This window comes from Bos taurus, chromosome 3, assembly GCF_002263795.3.
Source record: "Bos taurus isolate L1 Dominette 01449 registration number 42190680 breed Hereford chromosome 3, ARS-UCD2.0, whole genome shotgun sequence".
NCBI classification, from domain to species: domain Eukaryota; kingdom Metazoa; phylum Chordata; class Mammalia; order Artiodactyla; family Bovidae; genus Bos; species Bos taurus.
Window position 1 is genome coordinate 3,238,896 of NC_037330.1, and position 24,994 is coordinate 3,263,889.

Sequence of the window (24,994 nt, forward strand, 5' to 3'; positions counted from 1 at the left end):
CCCCCTTCAATATGGTTATGATATTCACTTTATTTTAAATTGAGATCTTATTTTTAAATTTATTATTTTATTTTTTTGGCTGCACCACATAGGATGTAGGATCTTACTTAGTTTCCTGACCAGAGATTGAACCTGGGGCCCAGCAGTGAAATGGGGTCCTAACCACTGGACCACCAGGGCATTCCTCATTATTTGTGATTTTAAAGACAAACATTGACTATGAAATGCTCTAGATTTTTATTAGACTCAGGATCTCAGTTCTTGATCTGTTTGTACTCTTCAATTCCTTCTACTCTTAACCTCAAAATATACAACCAAATTGAACACCTGAGGTGAGAAAATAGGAGAAGTCTTATGAGACATGTAGATCTATTAATTGCCTTAAGGAAATTTAAACAAAAACAAAGGCTTAACTTTTATTTCAAGGGGCAGAGAGTTTGTATATAGGGTAGCATGCCTTCAATTACATGTGTGATCCTGTTCAGTATGGTGATAATTTTTTAGAAATGGAACTAACTTTTAAACACGGTATACTGTTTCTTTAATTTTTTTTTTGGCTGCACAGGGTCTTAGCTGCTGCATGTGGGATCTAGTTCCCCAACCAGGGATGGAACCTGTGTCCCTGAATTGGGAGCACAGAGCCTTAGCCACTGGACCACCAGGAAGTCCCCTGTTTCTTTTAAATTTAAAGCTGCTGGATTGTTTTCCCTTTTCCTTTTTCCCCCTTTGTGGTGTGCTCAGTCACGTCTGACTCTTTGTGACCGCATGGACTGTAGCCCACCAGGCTCCTCTGCCCTTGGGATTTCCCAGGCAAGAATACTGGAATGAGTTGCCATTTCTTCCTCCAGGGGATCTTCCTGACCCAGGGATTGAATCCATGTCTCCTGTGTCTCCTGCATTGCATACAGATTGTTTACTGCTGAGCCACTGGGGAAGCTTTTTACCCCTTACTTACATATAATTTGTGTCTGTTTTTTAGGTTTGTTGTAATGGTACAAGGGTATTTGTGCAAAAGGAAATTCTTGATCAATTTACAGAGGAAGTGGTGAAACAGACGCAAAGGATAAAAATTGGAGATCCCCTTCTGGAAGATACAAGGATGGGTCCCCTCATCAACCGACCACATCTGGAGCGAGTCCTTGGGTTTGTTAAAGTGGCAAAGGAGCAGGTAAGAAACAAGTAGAGATGCGACGAGATGAGGGGAAGGGTAATTCCTCCTGGGTTACTTGCTCTGCGCGCTTCCCTGTGGTCATGTCCATCTGGGAGCTGTATTCTGCACTGCACTTGCAGTAGAGTGACTAAGTGTCCATTCGTTCAGGACACAGGTAGCATTTCCAGAATGCATATTGAGGTTGTGTGTTTAACATAAAGTATGCATTCTTCCTTTCTTTTTTGGCAGGGTGCTAAAGTGTTATGTGGTGGAGACGTCTTTGTACCTGAAGACCCCAAATTAAAGGATGGGTATTACATGAGACCTTGTGTGTTAAGTATGTCCTCTTCTTGTTTGCTTTTAAACAGTTTGAGTTAAATGTTAGATACAAAAAAAAATTTATAAACTGTACATATGGTGTAAAGCAAGGGTCGGAACTGTGTGTCGCCGCTACTCAGATGTGAGAAGTAGAAGTTCTCTGTTGCCATGGAAGCCTCCTGTTTGCCCCTCCTCTTCTTGGATGGTGTTATCAGTTACCTGGGACTTAACTAGGCACACACCTGTTGTTCTAGAACCAAAATGAAAATTCATGTTTGATTAAAACTTAAGTAGTGAATTTCTTTTCTCAAGCAACTTGGTAAAGAGTGTGTTTTACTTTGAACTTTTAGATCATCAATATAATAAAACCAATTTGTCAGACAGTATACTAATATTAAAACTTAACTGATATAATAATTGTTAGCATTTCCTTTCAGTCTGAACAGTCTCCGGGTTTGGACAGTCAAGTGTGTGGTCATCCTGCTGTTCTCATCCGTCTCCTCCCCTCCTGCCTGCGGGGACACTGTTTTAGACGTTGGTGGTGTTAGTATCTACTGTAAAAATACTGCCAGTCTTCTTGGCTTTAAAAAACTATATATAGATGAAATAATGCAGTATAATTCCTTACACCTTATCTTGAAGATAGATTCAGCTGACTTTGTCCCTGAGGTTGATAGTGGTGCCACTTTTCAACACTTGGTATTTGACTTGATGCAGTTTAACCTTTAGCCCTTGCTAGAAAAGCAACTACTGAGGCTTAAAGGCTGTGCATTTAGCATCCATACCATGAACTAGCTTGTAGCTGTTAAAGAAGAAGGAAAACTTACATTATGTTTTTAAATAGCAAATATAGGTTAAGCAATAGTGTATGTGGTATTATCCCAAATCTGAAAAACCAGATATGTGCATGGGACAAAGAAGGAGCAGAGAACATGCATCATAATATTGATAGTGGGTTTACTTCTCTAGATGCTTGGAGTAAAGGTGATTTTTGTTAAACTTCATGCATTGCTGAATATTACAGATTTTCTGTAGATTATGTTTGTTTATTTAGTTGAAGGATAATTGCTTTACAGTGTTGTGTTGGTTTCTGCTATACAGTGTGAATCAGCTATAAGTATAGATCCATGCCTTCCCTCTTGAGCCTCCTTCCCACGCCCCCCACCCCACCCATCCTGGCCGGCTCACCTCCCTGTTACACAGCAGCTCCCCTCTCGCTGTCTGTTTACACATGGTGGGTCAACGCTGGTCTCCCAACTCGTCCCACCCTCTCCTTCCTGCCGACCCTCGCTCTGTGTCCGCAACTCTGTATCGTAAAGATGCCTGCCTCTATTCTTGCCCTGCAAATAGGATCCTCAGTACCTTTTGTAGATTCCATAAATATGCATTAGTATATGATATTTGTTTTCCTCTTTCTGACTTACTTCACTCTGTGTAACAAGTTCTAGGTTGATCCCTCTCACTACAACAGACTTAAATTGAGAATGTGTATTTTGCAATTAGGAAAAAAAAATTTTTTTTAAGCTGTGAACCTATGTAAAGAACAGGGAGCTAAGTACCTCCACTTCATCCTAGTGATTCTGAAAGCCCGATTTGTGGTCCACAGTGTCAGTATCGCTTGGAAAACTGGTCGAGGCAGATTTCTGTCCTCTGCCCTAGACCCCCAAATGTAACTCTGAGGGGCTAGAACCTCAAGACCTGCGTTTTGGGAGAATGGATACATGTACATGTATGGTCGAGTCCTTTCGCTCTCCACCTGGAACTGCACAGCATCGTTAATCGGCTATACTCCAATACAAAATAAAAAGTTCAAAAGGGAAAGAAAGTTCTCAGTTTGTTTTTGTGCACATTAAAGTTTGAGACTGACTCCAGAGGCTCAATCTTTAGACTCATTTACTAGATTTGGGGCTGAAGTACAGTGCAGGGACCTCTCTTTTCTCACATATGAGCTGCTGCTTTATCCCCTCATCTCTTGACTCTGGTGTAGAGCATACTGCACACAGCGCCACACTCTGTTATCAGCCTGCGTAAGACGAACTGTATTCTGGGACAGTTGGGTAATGAACTGTCATGAATCATTTACTATTCTGACTAACACTTTCCCTAAACATGGTATATGGACTAGCAGTTTTCAGAGATTTAGATCATAATAAACTATCCTTGCAGAGAAGGCGATGGCACCCCACTCCAGTACTCTTGCCTGGAAAATCCCACGGATGGAGGAGCCTGGTAGGCTGCAGTCCATGGGGTTGCAAAGAGTTGCACACGACTGAGCGACTTCACTTTCATTTCACTTTCAAACTGTCCTTAATCACCACCTAAAATTATTGAATATACCTTTGTAGATAATTTTGGTGTCCCCAAAGTACACTGTTACATACAGAGGAACAAAGAGCTGTTTTTACTTTGTATATACAAGCTCTGATCTATCTCTGAGGAGATTTTGGAGTCCTCATCGTTATAGATATGTGAGTAGTTGGTTTTTAGCTTTGGCTGGTGTAAAGCTGGTATTTATAGTAGGGCTCTAAGGCTGTTTTCCTGCCTCAGCATTTACATATATCACACAGCCTTACGGACGCATATCTCACTCCTTGCAATGGTTGCCAGCGCTGAGATGAGCTGTTTCTCAGCCACAGTGAGATAAAAGCACCATTCTCTTGAAGGTCACTGGGGTTCACTGTTGCACATCTAAATATATGAGCTTCTTTAGGTATACATGTGTATTTTAAAAAGTCAAGTGTGAATTTAATCATTTTAGGGAGTTAATCACTTAAGTACATTTTCATATTAACTGAACACCCATTCAGTTATTTCTGTTTATGTTTGTACATTGTATTTTCTCTTTAAAAATACTGTTTCTCCTTCTACTATCACAGTTATTAAGAAAAAGTGAAAAAGTGTAAAAAATATTAATCTTGTATGACATTTTAACAGAAATTGGGATATATGTACAGTTTGTATTTTTTTCAGTGACTCTTCATCATAAGCATTTGCTTATTAAATTTTCTTCAAAAACATTACTTTTCGCGGCTTTATGGAAGTTCATCATGTTTTGTTCACATGACCATCCCATCGATTTTAGATGCCTTGCTTGTTGCTTCTCGTTTTCATTGTCACAGGAGTGTTGTGATGGAAGTCCTTGTACATATATCCTTGTCCACCTCATTATCTATGTCCTTGAAAAGTGAAAGTGTTAGTTGCTCAGTTGTGTCCGACTCTTTGAGACACCATGAACTGTAGCCCACCAGGCTCTTCTGTCCATGGAATTTTCCAGGCAAGAATACTGGCATGGGGAGCCATTCCCTTCTCCAGGGGACCATCCCGACCCAGGGATTAAACTCGGGTCTCCTGTGTTGCAGGCAGATTCTTTACCATCTGAGCCATCAGGGAAGCCCTAACTATGTCTTTATGATGAATATAAAAAAAAGTAGATGTAGAATGAACACAAAGGCCATGACTCCTTAATATGCAGTGTTCATGATCATGCAGGAAGGATGCTCTGATTTATAATCACACTGGAAATGTTGCATTGAAATTTCTCTAAAGCTGTGTATTTCACTGTTTACTATGAACAAGGAATTTTAACATGCCAGCATGTTAAAAGGAATTCAGATAATTCCTTCACTGATGTTTGATTTTTAAAATAATGTTTGCAGCTAATTGCCGAGATGACATGACCTGTGTAAAAGAAGAAATCTTTGGACCAGTTATGTCCATTTTATCATTTGACACTGAAGCTGAGGTTCTGGAAAGAGCCAACGACACCACTTTTGGACTAGCTGCTGGTGTCTTCACCAGGTAGGTGGGGAAGGACACTCCACGCAGCTTTGAAGGAAGGGGGCTGCTATGTCTCCTTAGATATTCATCTTATTCCTCCACTGGCGTTTGCCCTCGTTGCATTTGCATCAGCATTTTCTATCTGCTTCAGGTAGAGTCAGATGATGCCAACGTAGCAGCACAGCCGGAACCCTACTGTTGAGTTTAAATTAAGCCATTAACTTTATTGATACATCCTATTCTTTTTTTTATTCATTCATTGAATAAGTATTTAAGTTTCTGATCTATGTAAAGCATTGTGTTAGGTCCCTATTAAAAAATACATGTCAAGGAATTTAGAAACCTGTAAGCATATAAATACTGGCAGTAGTTTTCAAAGACATGATTTTTAATAGCTTTATAGTAGTCCCTAAATTGGGATGCATTGTAACACATGTAGGCCTTCTAGTGTGTATTTAGGGTGCTGTTTCCAATTTTAACTATTGTAAGTAATGTGATTACTATCCTGGTACATAAACTTAAACCGCTGAAAAGCAAACAGTGATTTGGGAGTAAAATTCTTTGAAAATGATTGCAGATTGTTTGATTATATACAAACTCTGATTTGTCTTTGGCAGTAGTAGGCAGTTTTCTAAGACTGCTTTACAATTGAGAATATGCTGTTTCTTTAGTTATATACAAGTTTGGGGTTTTTTTGTAGTTTTGTGGTGAGGAACTTGGGGAGGAAGACCCAAGTCTCCCTTGAGGACCTGATGAGTTGAGTTGTGAAGGAAAGAACGAGGAGCTCCTTTTTGTTGTTGTTTCTAACAGACTTTGTTTTTTTAGAGCAGTTTTAGGTGCAATGCAAAATTGAGTGGGAAGTACAGAGATTTCCCAGTCTCTCCGCCCCAACATGTGCACAGCCTCCCCGTGATCGACATCGCCCACCAGAGTGGTACAGTTGTTAGAACTGATGAGCCTCCATGAACACGTCATTATCACCCAAAGACCATGGTTCACGTGAGGGCTCACTCTTGGTGTGCGTTCTGTGCATTTGCACACGTATAACGCGGACCCAGTGCTGTCGTGTCAAACAAAGCAGTCTCACTGTCCTAAAAGCCCTCTCTGAGGAGCTGCTTGTGTTGATGTGAGGAGAGAGTGGATTACGTCCTTTCCTAAAAGCCCTCTCTGAGGAGCTGCTTGTGTTGATGTGAGGAGAGAGTGGATTACATCCTTCCTGCTACTTTGCCGCACCACCAAAATACAAAGGCCAGTTACAGAGGACCGTAACTCCTTTTTTAAAAAAAAAGACAGCTTTGTTAGGATAATTCACCTACCAAATAATTCACTCATTTAAAGTATACAATTCAGTAGTTTTTAGTGTATTTATAGATTGTACAACTGTCATTATAATCTAACTTTAGAACATTTTTGTCATCCCAAGAACATTAACAGGTACTCTGCATTCTCCCTCCCCCCACCCATGGCAACCACTAATCTGCTTTCTGTCTTTATAGATTTGCATATTTTGAAAATTCTGCATAAATGAAATCGTACAGTACGTGACCTTTCATGACTAGCTTCTTTCACTTAGTTCATTTACTAGGTTCTTTTCAAAGTTCATTTACGTTGTAGTCTGTATGACTACTTTATTCCTTTCTGCTACTGTGTGTGTGAAAGTCGCTCAGTTATGTCTGACTCTTTGTGACCCAATGGACTGTAGCCCACCAAGCTTCTCTCTCCATGGGATTCTCCAGGCAAAAATACTGGAGTGGGTTGCCATGCCCTTCTCCAGGGGGTCTTCCCAACCCAGGGATCAAATCCAGGTCTCCCACATTGCAGGCGGATTCTTTACCATCTGAGCCACCAGGGAAGCCCTTTTTTATACTGAGTAATATTCTGTTGTATGAATATATCACACTTTGTTTATTCATTCACAAATTGATAGACATTAGGGCTATTTCTACTTTTTGGCTGTTATGAATAGTGCTCCAATGAGCATTCATCTATGAGTTTTTGTGTGAAAATTTCTTTGTGTGCATGTTTCATTTTGCTTGGTATAAACCCAGGAGTAGAATTGCTGGATCATATGGAAACTCTCTGTTTAACTTTTTGAGGAAATGCCAAACTGTTTTCCAAAGTGGCAGCAGTACTTTACTTTCCCATCAGCAGTGTTTAAGGATTCCAGTTTCTCCACATCCTCACTAGCAACTGCTATTATCTGTTCTTTTGATTTTAGCCATCCTAGTGATGGCAACCCACTCCAGTGTTCTTGCCTGGAGAATCCCAGGGACGGCGGAGCCTGGTGGGCTGCCGTCTATGGGGTCACACAGAGTCGGACACGATTGAAGTGACTTAGCAGCAGCAGTGGATATGCAGCAGTGTCTTGTAGTTTTGATTTGCATTTCTGTGAGTTGCCTTTTTACTTTTCTGATAATCTCACTTGCGATACAAAATTGAAAAATTTTTATAGATCAAAATTATTCTATTTTTTTTAATCTGTTACTTTTGGTGTCTTGTCTAAGAAGGTTGTGTCTAATGGAAGGTCATGGAGATTTATTCCTGTATTCTTTGAAGAGTTTTATGGTTTTCAGTCTGATACTTTAGTTAAGTGATCCATGCGAGTTAATTTTTGTGCGCTGTGTGAGAAGGGGCTGGCTCTTCATTCCTTTGCATGTGGACATACGGTTGCTCCAGCACTGTTTGCTGAAAAGACTATTTTCCCCCATTGAATTGTTTTTAGCACCCTTGTTGCTGCTACATATTTTATAGATGCTTTTGGATGAGACTACAAAATTCAAATTCTTACCTATTTTGCCTGGATGGTATAAGATTTTAAGACATATTGTGAAGAAATAAGAATTTGGCAATGTTTTGAAACTCTTAGAAGTGACAGTCTCACTTTTCCTGTTAAAGTTGTAGCAAAAGAAACTATGACTAACCAATGCAATTTATTTCTTCTTAGGGACATCCAGCGCGCCCACAGAGTGGTGGCGGAGCTCCAGGCTGGAATGTGCTTCATTAACAACTACAATGTCAGTCCAGTGGAGTTGCCCTTTGGTGGATATAAGAAGTCAGGTGAGGAGCTGGGAATTGTGAAAAATTCTTGTCTCTGGAGACACTGGTCATAACAGATCAGGTTCCTAAACTTGTATGTGTATCAGAATTACCAAAATGTATATGAATTCCTCGTCCTCCCCAGGCCCACTGTATCCATGAGAATGGAAGCCAAGCATCTTTATTTTTTCCAGAAGTTCTCCAGAAGGTTCTGATGTATAAGTTGGCTTGTGAACAGTAGCATTACTTTTTCCTCACAGTCGATAATTGCTGTAAGCATAAAACCACTCCGAGATGTCCTAACCATAGCAAGCTTATAATAGTCTGTTAGGAGATTTGAGGCATCAGGAACATAGCCATTACTTTGAGGTTCTTTTCTTTGGCACTTGTTGCTAATTACACCAGTTTTGTGAAGTGGGCTTCCCTGGTGGCTCAGATGGTAAAGAATCTGCCTGGAATGCAGGAGATCTGGGTTTAATCCTTAGGTCAGGAGGATCCCCTGGAGAAGGGAATGGCTATCACTCCAGTATTCTTGCCTGGAGAATTCCATGGACAGAGGAGCTTGGTGGGCTACAGTCCATGGGGAAGCTAAGAGTTGGACATGACTGAGCGACTAACACTTTGACTAAATGAAAATCGGTTTGGACTTTGTAGACGTACCTTTCTAAGAGTCTGACCCCTAGTCTCTTGGCAGGTATTTATAGCCGTCACGGTGTTGGCAAACACATAAATACCGACAAAAAATGGTGAGGTGGTGGGTGTTTGTTTGACAGTTTTATTGGTATTGTGTTTGGTATCACCCTGGCATTCTCTACTCATACATCTCTAGATTCTTGTCCCTGTGGGGTCATGCGGGGAAGCTGTCACACGGACTCAAATGCAGGGTAGGAATCAGGACTCTGTTTTGTTCATTCTTAACCCTCAGATTGTTTGGAATCTGTAGCTGTGGCCTCAGTGGGGCCTCTGCACCCAGCTCTCCCTTCCTAATCTGCATCTTTGCATCAGTGCCCATGGATAGTTCTACGTGAGATGAGAGGACAGAAAGCTGGCCTAACGTGCCTGGTGAGCTCCACGCTGAGAGGCTCTGAAAAGGAACAAAAGCTAAAGGGCCTTTGAGCGTGTCGCCTTTGGAATGGTGCCCCCTGGAGACACGCAGTTTTGGAGGCTGGGCCTAGGCCTTAGGATGCAGAGCCTGCCTCAGCCTGGGGCAGGAGCGCAAGGAAGGCTGTCCTTGTAGCACGCAGCCTCATCTACAAGTGATTGTGTGGTGTCTTGGCTTTGAGTAGCCTGAGGGCCTATAGGGTCCACTCCCCACTTGAGTGGGCAGAGTCTAAATAGTTGGTGCTCCTAAAGATTCAATATAAGAGGAGGTTACTAAGTGTGTTATGTAGAGTTAGGTTTTAAGTTAGCACTGACCTTTAAAGGCATCAGGTTGATAATTGTAGAGAATGCTCTAATGTTTGATGAGGAAATCTGAACATTTTAGACCTTAGCCCAGAAAAGTAAATACTGGAAGTTAAGGTTCATACTGGTAAGAAATGAAGCCTAAGGGTTTCCCCGTCCCTGTCCTTGATGGCCAGCAGGTCACTTTCCGCACGTCTGGCTCCACAGCCACAGCCTGCGGGGAGGACGGGCTCCCGGAAGCTTGCCACTGCGCTCTCCCCAGCCCGGGAGCAGGCCCTGCGCGTCTCTGCAGGCCGCCGTGGCTGGGGCCCGCCAGTGGCACATCCTCACCCTGTCTCTCTCTTTCAGGATTCGGCAGAGAGAACGGCCGGGTGACAATTGAGTACTATTCACAGCTGAAGACCGTGTGTGTGGAGATGGGTGACGTGGAGTCTGCTTTTTGAACACGCGGTGACACCAGTGAATAACGAGAGCCAGCTGCACGACTGTGGCAGTGCGGCCGCCTGCTGGTTCAGACCCAGAATATTGGTCATTCAGGATAAGAAAATGGTTCAGTGATGCTCTTCATGGCTCATTTTCCTAAGTGAAAATGTACTTAAGTGTCTTTTATATACTAATCAGGAAAGCTTGATTTTCCTCAAAGCTGATTTCTCTAAATAATCTTTGAGAGTCACTAACAACTTTCCAGAGAACACAGGGAGGACCAGGATTGTCCATCTTCCATGGAGCCCACCCACTCATGGGTTCATTTCAGCATACTTTAAAGAATACTTGCCTTTAGAGGTTCCTGGGCGTATCAGAAGAGATTTCTGCTCCTTGGCGTTTTTAAGTCCACAGTCCCTTGTCATCCCGCAGAGAAGGCTGATAGTGGGGACAGCGGGCTTGGCTAACAGGTGGGTCAGTGGGCCGTGGATGCTGATTGGCCAGAGCCAGCGCTGTGGTGGTGGTGGTGGTGGTTGGGGAAGGGGGAATCAGCTCCAATCCTTGAGTTACAGCTTGCTCTCTTACGATGGAAGGGTTTCCTTTTAAATGTACAGATCCTTTTTATGCCACTGCAGTATGCTAAAACTAAATAAATCACACCGACAGCCTTTTCAGTGTCGGGTTTTGAAGCTAAACACATCTTAGGGCTATAGAGGGACACAGGATAGGCTAAAGTTCAAAACAGAGGATTTGACATTCTTTGCAGTGAGTACACGCAGGCAGGCTTCTGCTGCTGTAACGAACTATCAATGGCCCACGCAGACTTCTGGGCTCCGTTTTCTTCCCAGCCCCAAAGAACAGGGCCTGCCTTTGAAGGGCTGTCAGTTCACAGTGACTGCTCAGACTGTTGCAGCAATCCTTACCTTGCTGCCTTACCAGCCTTTCAGGGAAGTAATTTAGGTTTAATAGTATTAGGGTTCTCCAGAGAAACAGAACCAATAGAGTAGAACAGGTGAGTGTAAGCAAAGATTTCTTACAGGAGTTGGCTCATGTGATTATTACGGCAGCTGAGAGAGAAGGCCCATAGTCTTCTGGCTGCAAGCTGGAACCCAGGAAAGATAGTGGTGTAATTCAGTCCATGTCCTGAGGCCTGAGAACCTGGAGTGTTGCCGGCGTCTAAGGGCAGAAGACGGACACTCGGCTCCAGCAGAGGCTGGATCTGCCGCTCTTCTGCCTTTGTTCTGGTTGGGGTGTTTAATGGTTGGATGAGGCCCACCCACAGTGGGGAGGGCCATCTGCTTTGCTTATTTATTAGTTCACCAGTTCAAACGCTGATCTCTTCTGGAAACACCCTCATAGACACATTGGGGCACCATATAGCCCAGTCTGATCGACACATAAACATCACAGTAGCTAATAGGCGAGGGATGATTCTTGTTACTGGGCCTGCATCTGTTTATGTACTGTGGTGGGCAAACACTGTAATTAGAGGATGAGAACAGTTGAATCAGCCTTTCTTGATAGATAATTGCACAGAGGGTCCTCTCGATGGATACTTGTACACAGGGTCCTCTCTTGACAGATACTTGCACACAGGGTCCTCTCTTGGTGGATACTTACACACGGGGTCCTCTCTTGGTGGATACTTACACACAGGGTCCTCTCTTGATGGATACTTGCACACAGGGTCCTCTCTTGATGGATACTTGCACACAGGGTCCTCTCTTGATGGATACTTGCACACAGGGTCCTCTCTTGATGGATACTTGCACACAGGGTCATGGATACTGAGCAAGGCCAACAGGGATCTCACTCCATGTCTCAGGATCCTGGTGTGACTTCAGCAGTGGCAGCCGCCTGGATAAGACAGGTTTCTAGTAATCCCTTTGAAGAGAAAGCAGCTAGGGTGTTCTGTCTGCTACTTCCCTTCTCATCGAATACTCACACTGAACATGAGGAAGTTCTTAGCCCTAGTTTTTAGATGAAGAAACTCAGAATTGGAAGAGTCTTGACCACAGTCAAGTCATAGGTTGAGGAGTGGGGTTCCAACCCAGGAATGTGGGGTTGTTATTCTTGTGCTTTCTGCTCCTTCCACGCTTCCTAGTCCTTAGTTCTGTGTATTCATTTCCTATGACAGTTTACCACAAACGTGGGGACTTTAAAACAACACCTTTATTATTTCATGTTTCTGGAAGTCAGAAGTCCACAATGGTTTTACTGGGCAGATCAGGGTGTTGGCGGGGCCCAGCTCCCTCTGTAGGCTCTAGGAGAGACTCCTCCTGACTTTTCCAGTCTCCAGAGTGCATTCTGTGGCTCATGGCCCCTCTGTCTTCAGCACCAACAGCTTAGCATCAGGTCTCTCCCTGCTTCCCTTGCCCTCCTCTGTGTAGGCAGATCTCCCTCTGTTTCTCGACAATTGTGACAGCATTGGGGACCGACCAGACAGTCCATAATTATCTCTCATCTCAAGACCCTTAACTTAGTCATATTGTAAAGACTCCTTTTGCCATATAAAGTAATATTCAAAGGTCCAAAAAATTAGGAAGTGGGCATACCTGATGAGGAGCATTATTCCAGCTGCCACCCCAGCCTTGTCCAATGTGTTCTGGACGTTAACAGCTATTGTATTTCACAAATTGGCCTGAACAAAGATTCTTAGCTGTTAATGAAGCATCTTAGGACAATAATATATATATATATATATAAAATGCATTTAAGGAAACATGATTTAGCCTAGGGGCCAGGCCTTCCTTTGGTTTAGAAGAAGTTGTGTCATCTAGTTAAATTCTGGAATCTTTTTTTCTCCACTAGTATTTTGATTCACTTTTGAAAGTTAAGCAGAAGGTATCCTTCTTTCTCCCTCCTCCCATCTAATCTGATCTTCCGGAGGTAACTACTGTTAATGTTTGGGTGCATATCTTTCCCAAGATTTTCTTAGAAGTAATAACTATTAACCCTGTATCTTGATGAAGCCATGTGTAAATGTATTCAGCTCATGTTCCTTCGTATGCATTGTAGGATTTCTTTGGTTGACAAATTCCTGTGGGAAAGCATCACTTAACTGCTATTGATAGAAACTGTCTTGGAGTTGTATTGATGGGAAAGAGGAAAACCAAGACTCATGTTGGCTCACTCCTTTGCAGTAGCTCAGAGTGCTGATCTCTGGTCTGACTTTTCATTCCATATAGAAGCAGTCTCTCACTTGGGCAGGTCTTTTTCAGATAAAAGGTAGCCACTGGGCCCCTTCTTTCCACCTGCTCCTCTATTTCTTACCTTGGAGTCTTTTGCTGCCTAAAGCAAGAATCTGGCAGAATGAAAGTTGGTTACAGTTTACTGACAGCAGCGTGGAAGCCATCCTACCAGGAGCTTCCAGAGATGGGGGTTTGGACAGCCCCGAGCCCTTGCTTGCTTCTTACAATGGCAGTCTCCACCTTGGCTTCTCCAAAGTGCCTAGTTCTGAATTTGGCTTTCATTTGAAGTGAATATAATTCCTTGTTTTTTTTTTAATACCTAAAGACCTATGTTTTTCTTTCTAGGGTATTGAGGGGAAAAAATCTGCAAAGGGGAAAAAGGAGACTAAGCCTTAGCAGTTAAGAGATGCTGTGAAAAACTATCAAGTCAGATCAGCAGTGAGCAGTCTCTCACTGTGAACTAGAGTTCCTCATGCTTTGCTTAAGGCCGACTGTGGCTTCAGTTAGAACACAATCCATGTTCCTTACTGTGTCCACCGTGTCCTGCGATCTCACTTCCTCTGTTCACCTGTGTGTTACTCTGCCAGACTCGTTCTTGCCTCAGGAACCTCATGTTCACTGTCCCTCTTCCCCAGAGAGCATGTTTTCTCAGATTTCCCATGGTCTTCCTATAAGCTGAAAGCCCAAAAGTAAACATTTACCTCCTTAAATCTACGGTACACACCCTTATCCCACTGTGCTATTTTATTTACTTCAAAACATTTATCACTATTTGAGATTACATGCTTGGCTAGAATGGAAACTCTAAAAGCCAGAACTGCCGTGCCACTGGGCTCACAGGAAGTACTCAGTGTTTGTTTAGGTGAATGGATTAGAAGGGTTGGGTAGAGCCCTGGTACACAGTATGGTCCCAGGGCAGCAGGCCTATGAATCAAGAGTCTGTATTTTCACAAGATCCTCAGGAGATTCTTGTGCACAATAGTTTGCCAAACACTGTATTTAGAGCAGTGGTTCTCAACTTTGGCCACATGTCTGAAATACCCAGAGAAAGCTTTGAAAATAGATTCTAATTTAATTGATTTGGGATTTGGCCTAACTTGTCTGTATTCTTAAAATGTTCCTGCCAGGGTGAATTTAGGGGACAGTCAAGGTTGAGAGCCACTGCTCTACTGCTGTGCTATCACTAGCCACATGTAGCTATTTAAACACAAAACTAAATGCAAACTCAGCCTTTTAGTTGCTCTCACCGCATTTCAAGTATTCCATGGCACACGTGGGTCGTGGTTCCTGTAGTGGACAGTGGAGATGAATATTTCCATCATATCAGAAAGTTCAATTGGACAGTGCGGCTTAAGAGAGGAAACTGAGAGAGCTGTTTTCGATTGAGTTAGGAGAGCATCTTTGGAAACAAATGCTATAGCGGAGAAAAGGAAACGGGGCCAACTCTGGGTGGGTGGGGTCCTTGGAACACGAGTAGATACTCTGGTTGCTGACGTTTGATGAAGTTTCACCAGCAGGTGGCGCTCATGCTTTCTCCCGCACCTCGTGCTGGAGCCTGAGCTGGCCCTTAGCCCTGGTGGGGACAGAGCTGGGCACTGCACGCACCGTTGTTTGATTCTTCAGAGCCTCATACAGCAAGGGTGGGCAGAGGTCAAGATGATGGACCAGAAGGATGTGGCAGTCTCTTCCTCCCACAAATACATCTAAAACAGTCAACGTGTGGAACAGTTCTCACGGAATACCTGCTGAACGCTGGCAGATCTCATACAACCAGAGCTGTAGGAAAGATGGCTGGGTAGGACAAAAGAAAAATGTAACTGGGATGGGACATGTGGCCCTGGGAGGGAGCTGTAAGAGAGGAAATGTTCCCCCATTCTGGGAAGCCCCTTCAGTGGCTGGGGGATCAGCTGGGACACAAAGGGAGCTTCAGAGGCTTGGAGGAGAGTGCAGCGGCTGCACTGTGGCAGGCGGAACAGAGACCTGCACCGACGGTCCTGGCCATGGGCAAACTGAATAATGCAGAAGAGTGAATAAGTGATTTGGAAGATAAAATAATGGAACTCGCCCTATCAGAACATCAGACAAATTTTAAAAATGAAACCAATATTTGAGACCTATGGGAGAACATGAAGTGAGCCAATCTACACATAATAGGGATCCCAGAAGGAGAAGAGAAAAGGGGGTCAAACATGTATCTGAAAGAAATTAGCTGAAAACTTCCCAAACCTAAAGAAGGAAACACATATCCAAGTATAGGAAGCTGAGACAGTCCCAAACAAGATGAACCCAAACAGACCTCCCCCAAGACATAATTGAAATGACAAAAGTTAAAGTGAGGGTCCTAGAGGCAGCAAGAGAAAAGCAGTTACAAGGGATCCTCCGTAAGACTATCAGCCAGAAGGGAGTGGGAAGATATAAAGGTCCTGGAAGATAAAAATCTACAACCTACGATACTCTACCCAGTTAGAGTATCACTTAGAAACATTGGGCTGCACCCCACAGGCCCACAAGCCCTGTACTTGCCCATCCTTGAGACCAAAAATGAGCCTGGAGTCAGTGACTGACATCGGTGGTTTAATGGATGGGGGATCTTATGTGTCTAAAGCAAGCTCCCACTGTGTGCAGCAGTAAGGGGGCAGGACATGGTGGCAATCTTTGCTCCCGAGGGGAGGTTACCAGTTATGGGGGGATTGAGGTTAGGTTAGGTTGTCTTATCTGTTACCAGGGAAACTGGCAGAGGGTCATGCTCCTCACCGCTGCTTTGATAAGTGATCACAGAGGAGATACACTGATCTAAAGATTAGAACAGTCACTAGCTGATGTGGGGGCAAGTGTACAGGAAGGTCAGTCATGTGAGTAGGGTACAGGCCCTTGTCAAGCAGGGGATGTACAGGAAGCAGGAGAACAGCCATCCTGGGGACCTGCTCGTACACTCCACACCTACATCCCCTGCATGACCCTCACAGTCTTTGTCCACCTCTGTTCCATGATCCTGGGGACAGGTGTGTAGGGGGGCACTGCAACCAACCAAATACCACAAATAGAGATGGCAGCAGCCAAAGAGTATCAACAGTAAGATACCTAGTGTGCCAAGAAAAATCATTTCTCAGAATGGGGACAGATTTTGGAGCCAAGCACTAACTGGGTTAATAGAGAGGAAGCCAATAGGAGCAGCAATGCCCTGTCTGCTTACAAGGAAGGTAAGGCCACCCCTGGCATTCACAAACCCAGAGCCACCCGCATGAGGCAGGGAAGACCCTAGCTCTGAAGGAAACATTCTAGTGCTCTAGCCAGAAGTGTTTTGTTAGCAGTGCACACATTGCTGCTGCTGCTAAGTTGCGTCAGTCATGTCCGATTCTGTGCGATCCCATAGACGGCAGCCCAACAGGCTCCCCTGTCCCTGGGATTCTCCAGCCAAGAGCACTGGAGTGGGTTGCCATTTCCTTCTCCAATGCATGAAAGTGAAAAGTGAAAGTGAAGTCGCTCAGTCGTGTCTGACTCTTCGCAACCCCATGGACTGCAGCCTACCAGGCTTCTCCATCCATGGTATTTTCCAGGCAAGAGTACTGGAATGGGGTGCCATCGCCTTCTCCGAGCGCACACATTAGGTCTTCCCAAATGAAAAACAGTTAATTCTCCTAGTTGGACTTGTATGTGCAGCCCTATTCCAGCCCACAGAGCATAGCCTGGGATAAGGGGCTCATGGGCAGTCACCCTGGCAAAGTGTGAGCGGTATTGTGTGGTAACGTTTGCTGACAGGTCCTTGTGGCATATTGGCATGTGGGAGCAGAAGCTGGTAAGAGTATTTCCCCTCCCCCGTGGTCAGTCCTCCCCCATGTGGTCTCATGAGCCAGATCAAGTTTTCACAGAAGTCCAGAGGAAGACAACAGTGGCCTCTTGCAATGCCCCTAGCAATCTGATTCATTTCTCAGTGAGGTTCTCAGACGTCCTCTGCTCAGGCTAGGGATGAAATGTAAGACGTCTGACAGGCACAGCGCTAGGAAAAGAGGACTGTTAAGCAAAACACAAGCAATGTCCACATTCTGAGAGGATACCACAGCTGTCCTGGTCTGTGCTGCAGTTCAGAAAACTCGGGTTTCCAGTAATATACAGGAACATGTCCAAAATCACATCTCCAATGGCCACCTAGCTTTACCTTAGATGTCTGAACCACAGCTCCTCCATCTGGACTTTCAAATGTATTCCCCTCCACGACGGCCAAAGCAGCAGTGCCATGCAGGTTCCTCCAGTCAGTAAAGTTTAAGTTAAACCATATGTTAAGTCAGAATGACTTCTCCATATATCTGTATGTGAAGATTTCCCCATCCTTTCCCTTTTTGATTGCAGTTTTTTGATAGATCAAAGTATATGTCCTTCAAAGCAAGGGCGAATGCTGCCTGCACTGTGTCCAGACCATGTTCCTCCAGCCAGGCCTCCTTTATATTTGCCTATTTCGCTACATTGCAGGAAAACTGATCAGACACTGTTGATAAGCTCTGAGGTACGTTAATGGGGAAATATTTTAGAGGCTACATACTTTGTCAGTTACACCAGATTGTTACAAACATGGTACATGTGCTTTTAGCAATAGAGGTAAAGCAAGCAGTGTTACATATCCTGAGTAGTTATACTCCATGACAGCTTCACTAGAGAATTTTCATTTCCTCCTGAACATCAAGGCAAAAGTGTGGCTAACAGAGTAACTTTCATAAATCCAGACTTCAGTTAACAGTACTAGAATTTAGTATCCACTGAAACGTATTTTTCTCTCCAAAATTACCCTCATTTCCACTAAACACAGCCAAATCAAGACTGATTTGTCAACTGACTGCATAGGCCCCTCGAAACTGGCTGTGGTGGAACTCCTCAGGCATCTCAGACTGAATTCCCAAAAGGCCTTTCGAGGCCAGGAAAGCCAAGCCAGGGTCCGCCATCAGACTCTGCCTCAGTGGAATCCCCTCTTACAGACGGCCCCCAAATACTGAGATTCCTGAACATGCCAAGAGAGAGTCTTTCGCATTCACCTGATAAGGTTGCTTGGAACCCAAGAATCTCCAATTTCTAAAGAGACCAGGCAGAAAAGAAGAATGTTTCCGTTCTACCCACAGGTATAGTTTACCAAATTGCTGTTAAGTCATAATTAACTTCAAGGAAGGGCTTCTCTATATCTGGAAAACACAGATCATACTCCAGACAAAAAAAAAACAAACAAAAAACCGCACAAAAATTATAACCATATTCACCAGTTAACTCAGCTACCAGTCCTTTCAACTTTTTATGAAGTCATCAGGTTTTCCATTAGCATTCTCTGGTTACTTACCCAGTTCAGCAATATGATTTGAGATTTAACAGAAACCTGTACTTGTCAAAAAGTCCTTCCTCTGAATCTTCTTGAAGTACTTTTTGCAAAAGCATCAGAGTACAACAATAACTGCCTGTAAATGACAGAAGACTTTAAAAGGTCCAGTTAAACTTGATTATAATGTAATCAATACAGAAACTCAGTTACAATAACTAGAATTATGACTGATTATAATCTTGTGCTTTAAAAACCTTAGTGTCTAGCAAAAACCAAGGAGCAAGTAATTGTGAACTGTTTCTCATTCCAGAATTTCCTGATTGGAAAACTTATGCTTTAGTCTTCCTCTCCTAAGAAGGCAAAGGTAGGTAAACTTAGACCCAGCTAGCAATTAATGTTCCAAAATTTTTCCTATTTGAAATGACCCAGATAGTTAATGAATTCTCTTCATTTAACTTAAATTGTCAAAACCTGGAGAGACTGTTTTAGATAGGCATTCACAAAACATAATTATTCCTAGGGAGTTTATCCAAAAGCTCTTATCTCATGTACATTTCCTTAAAGTTTCATCATATTAAGTTGTCTTCCTTGCAGACAGATTTGCAACAGACATAATAAGGTCTTATTTGATCTCTAGTAAACCTAGGTATACAACAGAAGTGCAAGTATCACATTTATCACTGATGACTCTAAAGACTGCTGCTGCTAAGTCGCTTCAGTCGTGTCCAACTCTGTGCGACCCCATAGATGGCAACCCACCAGGCTCCCCCGTCCCTGGGATTCTCCAGGCAAGAACACTGAAGTGGGTTGCCATTTCCTTCTCCAATGCATGAAAGTGAAAAGTGAAAGTGAAGTCACTCAGTCGCGTCCGACTCTTCGTGACCCCATGGACTGCAGCCCACCAGGCTCCTCCGTCTGTTGGAGTTTCCAGGCAAGAGTACTGGAGTGGGGTGTCATTGCCTCCTCTGGACTCTAAAGACATATCTGTATTAATCAAACCAACAAGCTTAAGTAGCTTCAGTACCAGATATCGATTCAGTACTGAACATTTCCTAGGTCATGTGAACCTGAAATTGAAATTCATTCTAGCCACTTTCTTTTATACTTTCTGAAAATTATTTAAGTGCTTAATTTCTTTTAAGCCAGTTAAACAGAGCTCATCCAGAAACCAATCTCAGCCATGCCATTTGGAGACAAAGACATGCCAAAACCAGTTTTAGAATGTCAAGAGTCCCATCTTGGGCATCTTCAGGGTTTTTTCTCCCCCCCAGTTTCTAAACAGCCAATTCAGTTAAAACAAATAACAGTAATAATAATACATATCACTCACATTCATATACATCAGTTTCAGGGGAACATGAATCATCATTCAAGTTACTAGGACCTCCAACAAGGGTCAAAACCAGAGAGAGACAACAGGGCTTAGACTCAGGTACTGGGGACTGATGCACACACCCAAGGTGAAAACCAAACCAGTTACAAAAGGTTCAGTTGGATACAAAAGCCGAGCCATTAGGGGCCATTACTCTCCATGCTCTCTTGGTGGCTCTCATTCATCAAAGACAGCCACTCCCAGGATTGCCCCACAACTTTCAGGATTACCCCCTGCAACTTTTGGTCCCCACACACTAGTGGATAGTCCCCCCAACTTTCCACTGCTCATCCTTATCTCCCAATGTCTGTGCTCACGGGAGTTTCCTTGGTCTCCTTGCTGGCTCTGACACTTGTTGGGCTGTATTTTGCAGGCCTCCAAGCCCTATACCTATCCATCCTTGAGACTGAAGAAAGAGCCAGGAGTCAGCAACAGAGACCTCAGTGTCTTAATGGGTATGGGGATCTTATGTGTTTGAAGCAAGGTCCTGGAGTGATACCCCACTGTGTGTGGCAGATGGCAGGCAGGACATGGTGTCATGGGAAATTCTACCAGGCAAAAAAGAACTTATATCAATCCTTCTTAAACTCTTCCAAAAGACTGAAGAGGAGGGAAAATTCCCAGAGTCATTCTTTGAAGCCATCATCACCCTGATACCAAAACCAAACAAAGACACTACCAAAACAGAAAATTAGAGGCCAATATCTTTGATGAATAAGATGCACAAAACTCTCAACAAAATATTAGCAAACCATATCCAATAGTACATAAAAAGGACCACACACTGTGATCTAGCTGTATTAATCCCAGGGTCCCAAGGATGGCTCAACATGTGCAAATCAGTCCTTGTTTGATACACCACATCAACAAAAGACAAAAACTACATACCATTTCAATAGATGCAAAAAAGCATTTGATAAAATTCAGTGTACATTTATGATAAAAACTCTTACCAAAGTGGGTATACAGGGAATATATCTCAACATAGTAAAAGCCATTTATGACAAACAGCTAACATGATACTCTAGTGAAAAGCTGAAAGCCTTCCTGCTAAAATCTGGAACAAGGGAAGGATGCCTATTCTCACCATTTCTGTTCACAACAGTACTGGAAATCCTAGCCACAGCCATTAGAAAACAAAAGGTATCCAAATTGGAAGGTAAGAGGTAAATTTGTCATTATTTGCAAACGGTATGATAATAGATGTAGAAAATCCTAAAGATTCCACATGAAAAGTACTAGAACTGATAGATGAATTCAGCAAGGTAGCAGGACAGAAGATTAACATACAGAAATGAGTTGCATTTCTTTACAGCAACAGTGAAATAATAGAAAGTTTTTTTTTTAAACATCCCTCTTAAAATCACATTAAAAAAATAGTTGGAAATACATGTGACCAAGAAGGTGTAAGATTTATATGCTGAGAACTATAAAACATTGATAAAGGAAACTGAAGATGATTAAAAGAAATACAAAGATATCCCATGCTCTTGGATTGGAAGAATTAATATTGTTAAAACACTAGGCCATTGTACCCAAAGCAATCTACAGATTTAATGTGATACCTATCAAATTACCCATGATATTTTTCACAGAAATAGAACATATAATCCTATAATTTATATGGAACCACAAAAGACCCTGAATTGCTGAAGCAATCCTGAGGAAAAAGAACAAAGATGGAGGGATAACCCTTTCAGCATTCAGACAATACTATAAAGCTACAATAATCAAGACAGACATCCTGGAGTGTACAGTCAAGTGGGCCTTAGGAAGAATCACTATGAACAAAGCTAGTGGAGGTGATAGAATTCCAGTTGAGCTATTTCAAACCCTAAAAGAAGATGCTGTGACAGTGCTGCATTCAATATGCCAGCACATTTGGAAAACTCAGCAGTGGCCACAGGACTGGAAAAGGTCAGTTTTCATTCCAATCCCAAAGAAAGGCAATGCCAAAGAATGCTCAAACTACCGCACAATTGTACTCTCTCACATGCTAGCAAAGTAATGCTCAAAATTCTTCAAGTGAGGATTAAACAGTACATGAACCAAGAACTTCCAGATGTTCAAGCTGGATTTTAAAAAGGCAGAAGAACCAGATATCAAATTGCCAACATCCGCTGCATCATAGGAAAAGCAAGTTCAGTTCAGTTCAGTTCATTTCAGTCACTCAGTCGTGTCCGACTCTTTATGACCCCGTGAACCGCAGCACACCAGGCCTCTCTGTCCATCACCAACTGCCAGAGTCGACCCAAATCCATATCCATTGAGTTGGTGATGCCATCCAATCATCTCATCCTCTGTCGTCCCCTTCTCCTGCCCTCAATGTTCCCCAGCATCAGGGTCTTTTCAAATGAGTCAGCTCTTCGCATCAGGTGGCCAAAGGATTGGAGTTTCAGCTTCAACATCAGTCCTTCCAATGAACACCTAGGACTGGTTTCCTTTAGGATGGACTGGTTGGATCTCCTTACAGTCCAAGGGACTCTCAAGAGTCTTCTTCAACACCACAGTTCAAAAGCATCAATTCTTTGGCACTCAGCTTTCTTTATAGTCCAACTCTCACATCCATACATGACTACTGGAAAAACCATAGCCTTGTCTAGACAGTCCTTTGTTGACAAAGTAATGTCTCTACTTTTTAATATGCTGTTTAGGTTGGTCATAACTTTCCTTCCAAGGAATAAGTGTCTTTTAATTTCATGGCTGCAATCACCATCTGCAGTGATTTTGGAGCCCAGAAAAATAAAGTCAGCCACTGTTTGCACTGTCTCCCCTTCTATTTGCCATGAAGTAATGGGACTGGATGCCATGATCTTAGTTTTCTGAATGCTGAGCTTTAAGCCAAATTTTTACTCTCCTCTTTCATCAAGAGGCTGTTTATTTCTTCTTCACTTTCTGCCATAAGGGTGGTGTCATCTGCATATCTGAGGTTATTGATATTTCTCCCAGCAGTCTTGATCCAGCTTGTGCTTCCTCCAGCCCAGCATTTCTCATGATGTACTCTGCATATAAGTTAAATAAGCAGGGTGACAATATACAGCCTTGACATACTCCTTTTCCTATTTGGAACCAGTCTGTTGTTCCATGTCCAGTTCTAACTGTTGCTTCCTGACCTGCATACAGATTTCTCAAGAGGCAGGTCAGGTGGTCTGATATTCCCATCTCTTTCAGAATTTTCTACAGTTTATTGTGATCCACACAGTCAAAGGCTTTGGCATAGTCAATGAAGCAGAAATAGATGTCTTTCTGGAACTCTTGCTTTTTCCATGATCCAGCAGATATTGGCAATTTGACCTCTGGTTCCTCTGCCTTTTCTAAAACCAGCTTGACCATCTGGAAGTTCATGGTTCACATATTGCTGAAGCCTGGCTTGGAGAATTTTGAGCATTACTTTACTAGCATGTGAGATGAGTGCAATTGTGCGGTAGTTTGAGCATTCTTTGGCATTGCTTTTCTTTGGGATTGGAATAAAAAATGCTGACACATTGAGTGCAGCACTTTCACAGCATCATCATTTAGGATTTGAAATAGCTCAACTGGAATTCCATCACCTCCACTAGCTTTGTTCGTAGTGATGCTTCCTAAGGCCCTTGACTTCACATTCCAGGATATCTGGCTCTGGGTGAGTATGATTAATCACAGCATTGTGATTATCTGAGTTGTGAAGATCTTTTTTTGTATAGTTCTTCTGTGTATTCTTGCCACCTCTTCTTAATATCTTCTGCTTCTCTTAGGTCCAAACCACTTCTGTCCTTTATTGAGCCCATCTTTGCATGAAGTGTTCCCTTGGTATCTCTAATTTTCTTGAAGAGATCTTTAGTCTTTCCTATTCTATTTTTTCCCTCTATTTCTTTGCATTGATCACTGAGGAAGGCTTTCTTATCTCTCCTTGCTGTTCTTTGGAACTCTCATTCAAACGGGTATATCTTTCCTTTTCTCCTTTGTTTTTCACTTCCCTTTTCATAGCTATTTGTAAGGCCTCCTCAGACAGCCATTTTGCTTTTTTGTATTTCTTTTTCTTGGGGATGGTCTTGATCCATCTCCTGTACAATGTCACAGATCTCTGTCCACATTTCACTAGGCACTCTGTCTATCAGATCTAGTCCCTTAAATCTATTTCTCATAAGGGATTTTATTTAGGTCATACCTGAATGGTCTAGTGGTTTTCCCCACTTTATTCAATTTAAGTCTGAATTTGGCAATAAGGAGTTCATGATCTGAGCCACAGTCAGCTCTTGGTCTTGTTTTTGCTGACTGTATAGAGCTTCTCCATCCTTGGTTGCAAAGGATATAATCAATCTGATTTTGGTGTTGACCATCTGGTGATGTCCATGCGTAGAGTCTTCTCTTGTGTTGTTGGAAGAGTGTGTTTGCTATGACCAGTGTGTTCTCTTGGCAAAACTCTATTAGCCTTTGCCCTGCTTCATTCTGTACTCCAAGGCCAAATTTGCGTGTTACTTCAGGTGTTTCTTGACTTCCTACTTTTGCATTCCAGTCCCCTATAATGAAAAGGACATCTTTTGGGGGTTTTCTAGAAAGTCTTGTAGGTCTTCATAGAACCAATCAAATTCAGCTTCTTCAGCATTACTGGTTGGGGCATGCTGCTTCTGCTGCTGCTAAGTCACTTCAGTTTTGTCCGACTCTGTGCAACCCCACAGATGGCAGCCCACCAGGCTCCCCGTCCCTGAGATTCTCAAGGCAAGAACACTGGAGTGGGTTGCCATCTCCTTCTCCAATACATGAAAGTGAAAAGTGAAAGTGAAGTTGCTCAGTCGTGTCCAACTCTTAGCGACCCCATGGGTTGGGGCATAGACTTGGATTATTCTGATACTGAATGGTTTGCCTTGGAAACAAACAGAGATCATTCTGTCGTTTTTGAGACTGCATCCAAGTACTGCATTTCGGACTCTTGTTGACTATGATGGCTATTCCATTTCTTCTAAGGGATTCCTGCCCGCAGTAGTAGATATCATGGTCATCTGAGTTAGATTCACCCATTCCAGTCCATGTTAGTTCGCTAATTC

At 42.9% G+C, this 24,994-nt stretch overlaps 1 protein-coding gene across 2 annotated transcripts in view; it reads left to right on the plus strand.

Moving 5' to 3' along the window:
- ALDH9A1 (aldehyde dehydrogenase 9 family member A1) overlaps nt 1–10,776 on the plus strand; it is a 29,080-nt gene extending 18,304 nt beyond the window's left edge. For both annotated transcript variants that reach the window (XM_005203432.4, NM_001046423.1), the window contains 5 exon segments: nt 980–1,168; nt 1,400–1,487; nt 5,125–5,266; nt 8,190–8,302; nt 10,034–10,776. In XM_005203432.4, the coding sequence (XP_005203489.1) occupies nt 980–1,168; nt 1,400–1,487; nt 5,125–5,266; nt 8,190–8,302; nt 10,034–10,128 (627 nt within the window). In that variant the 3' untranslated portion in view covers nt 10,129–10,776.
- Nucleotides 10,777–24,994: the final 14,218 nt, after the last annotated feature.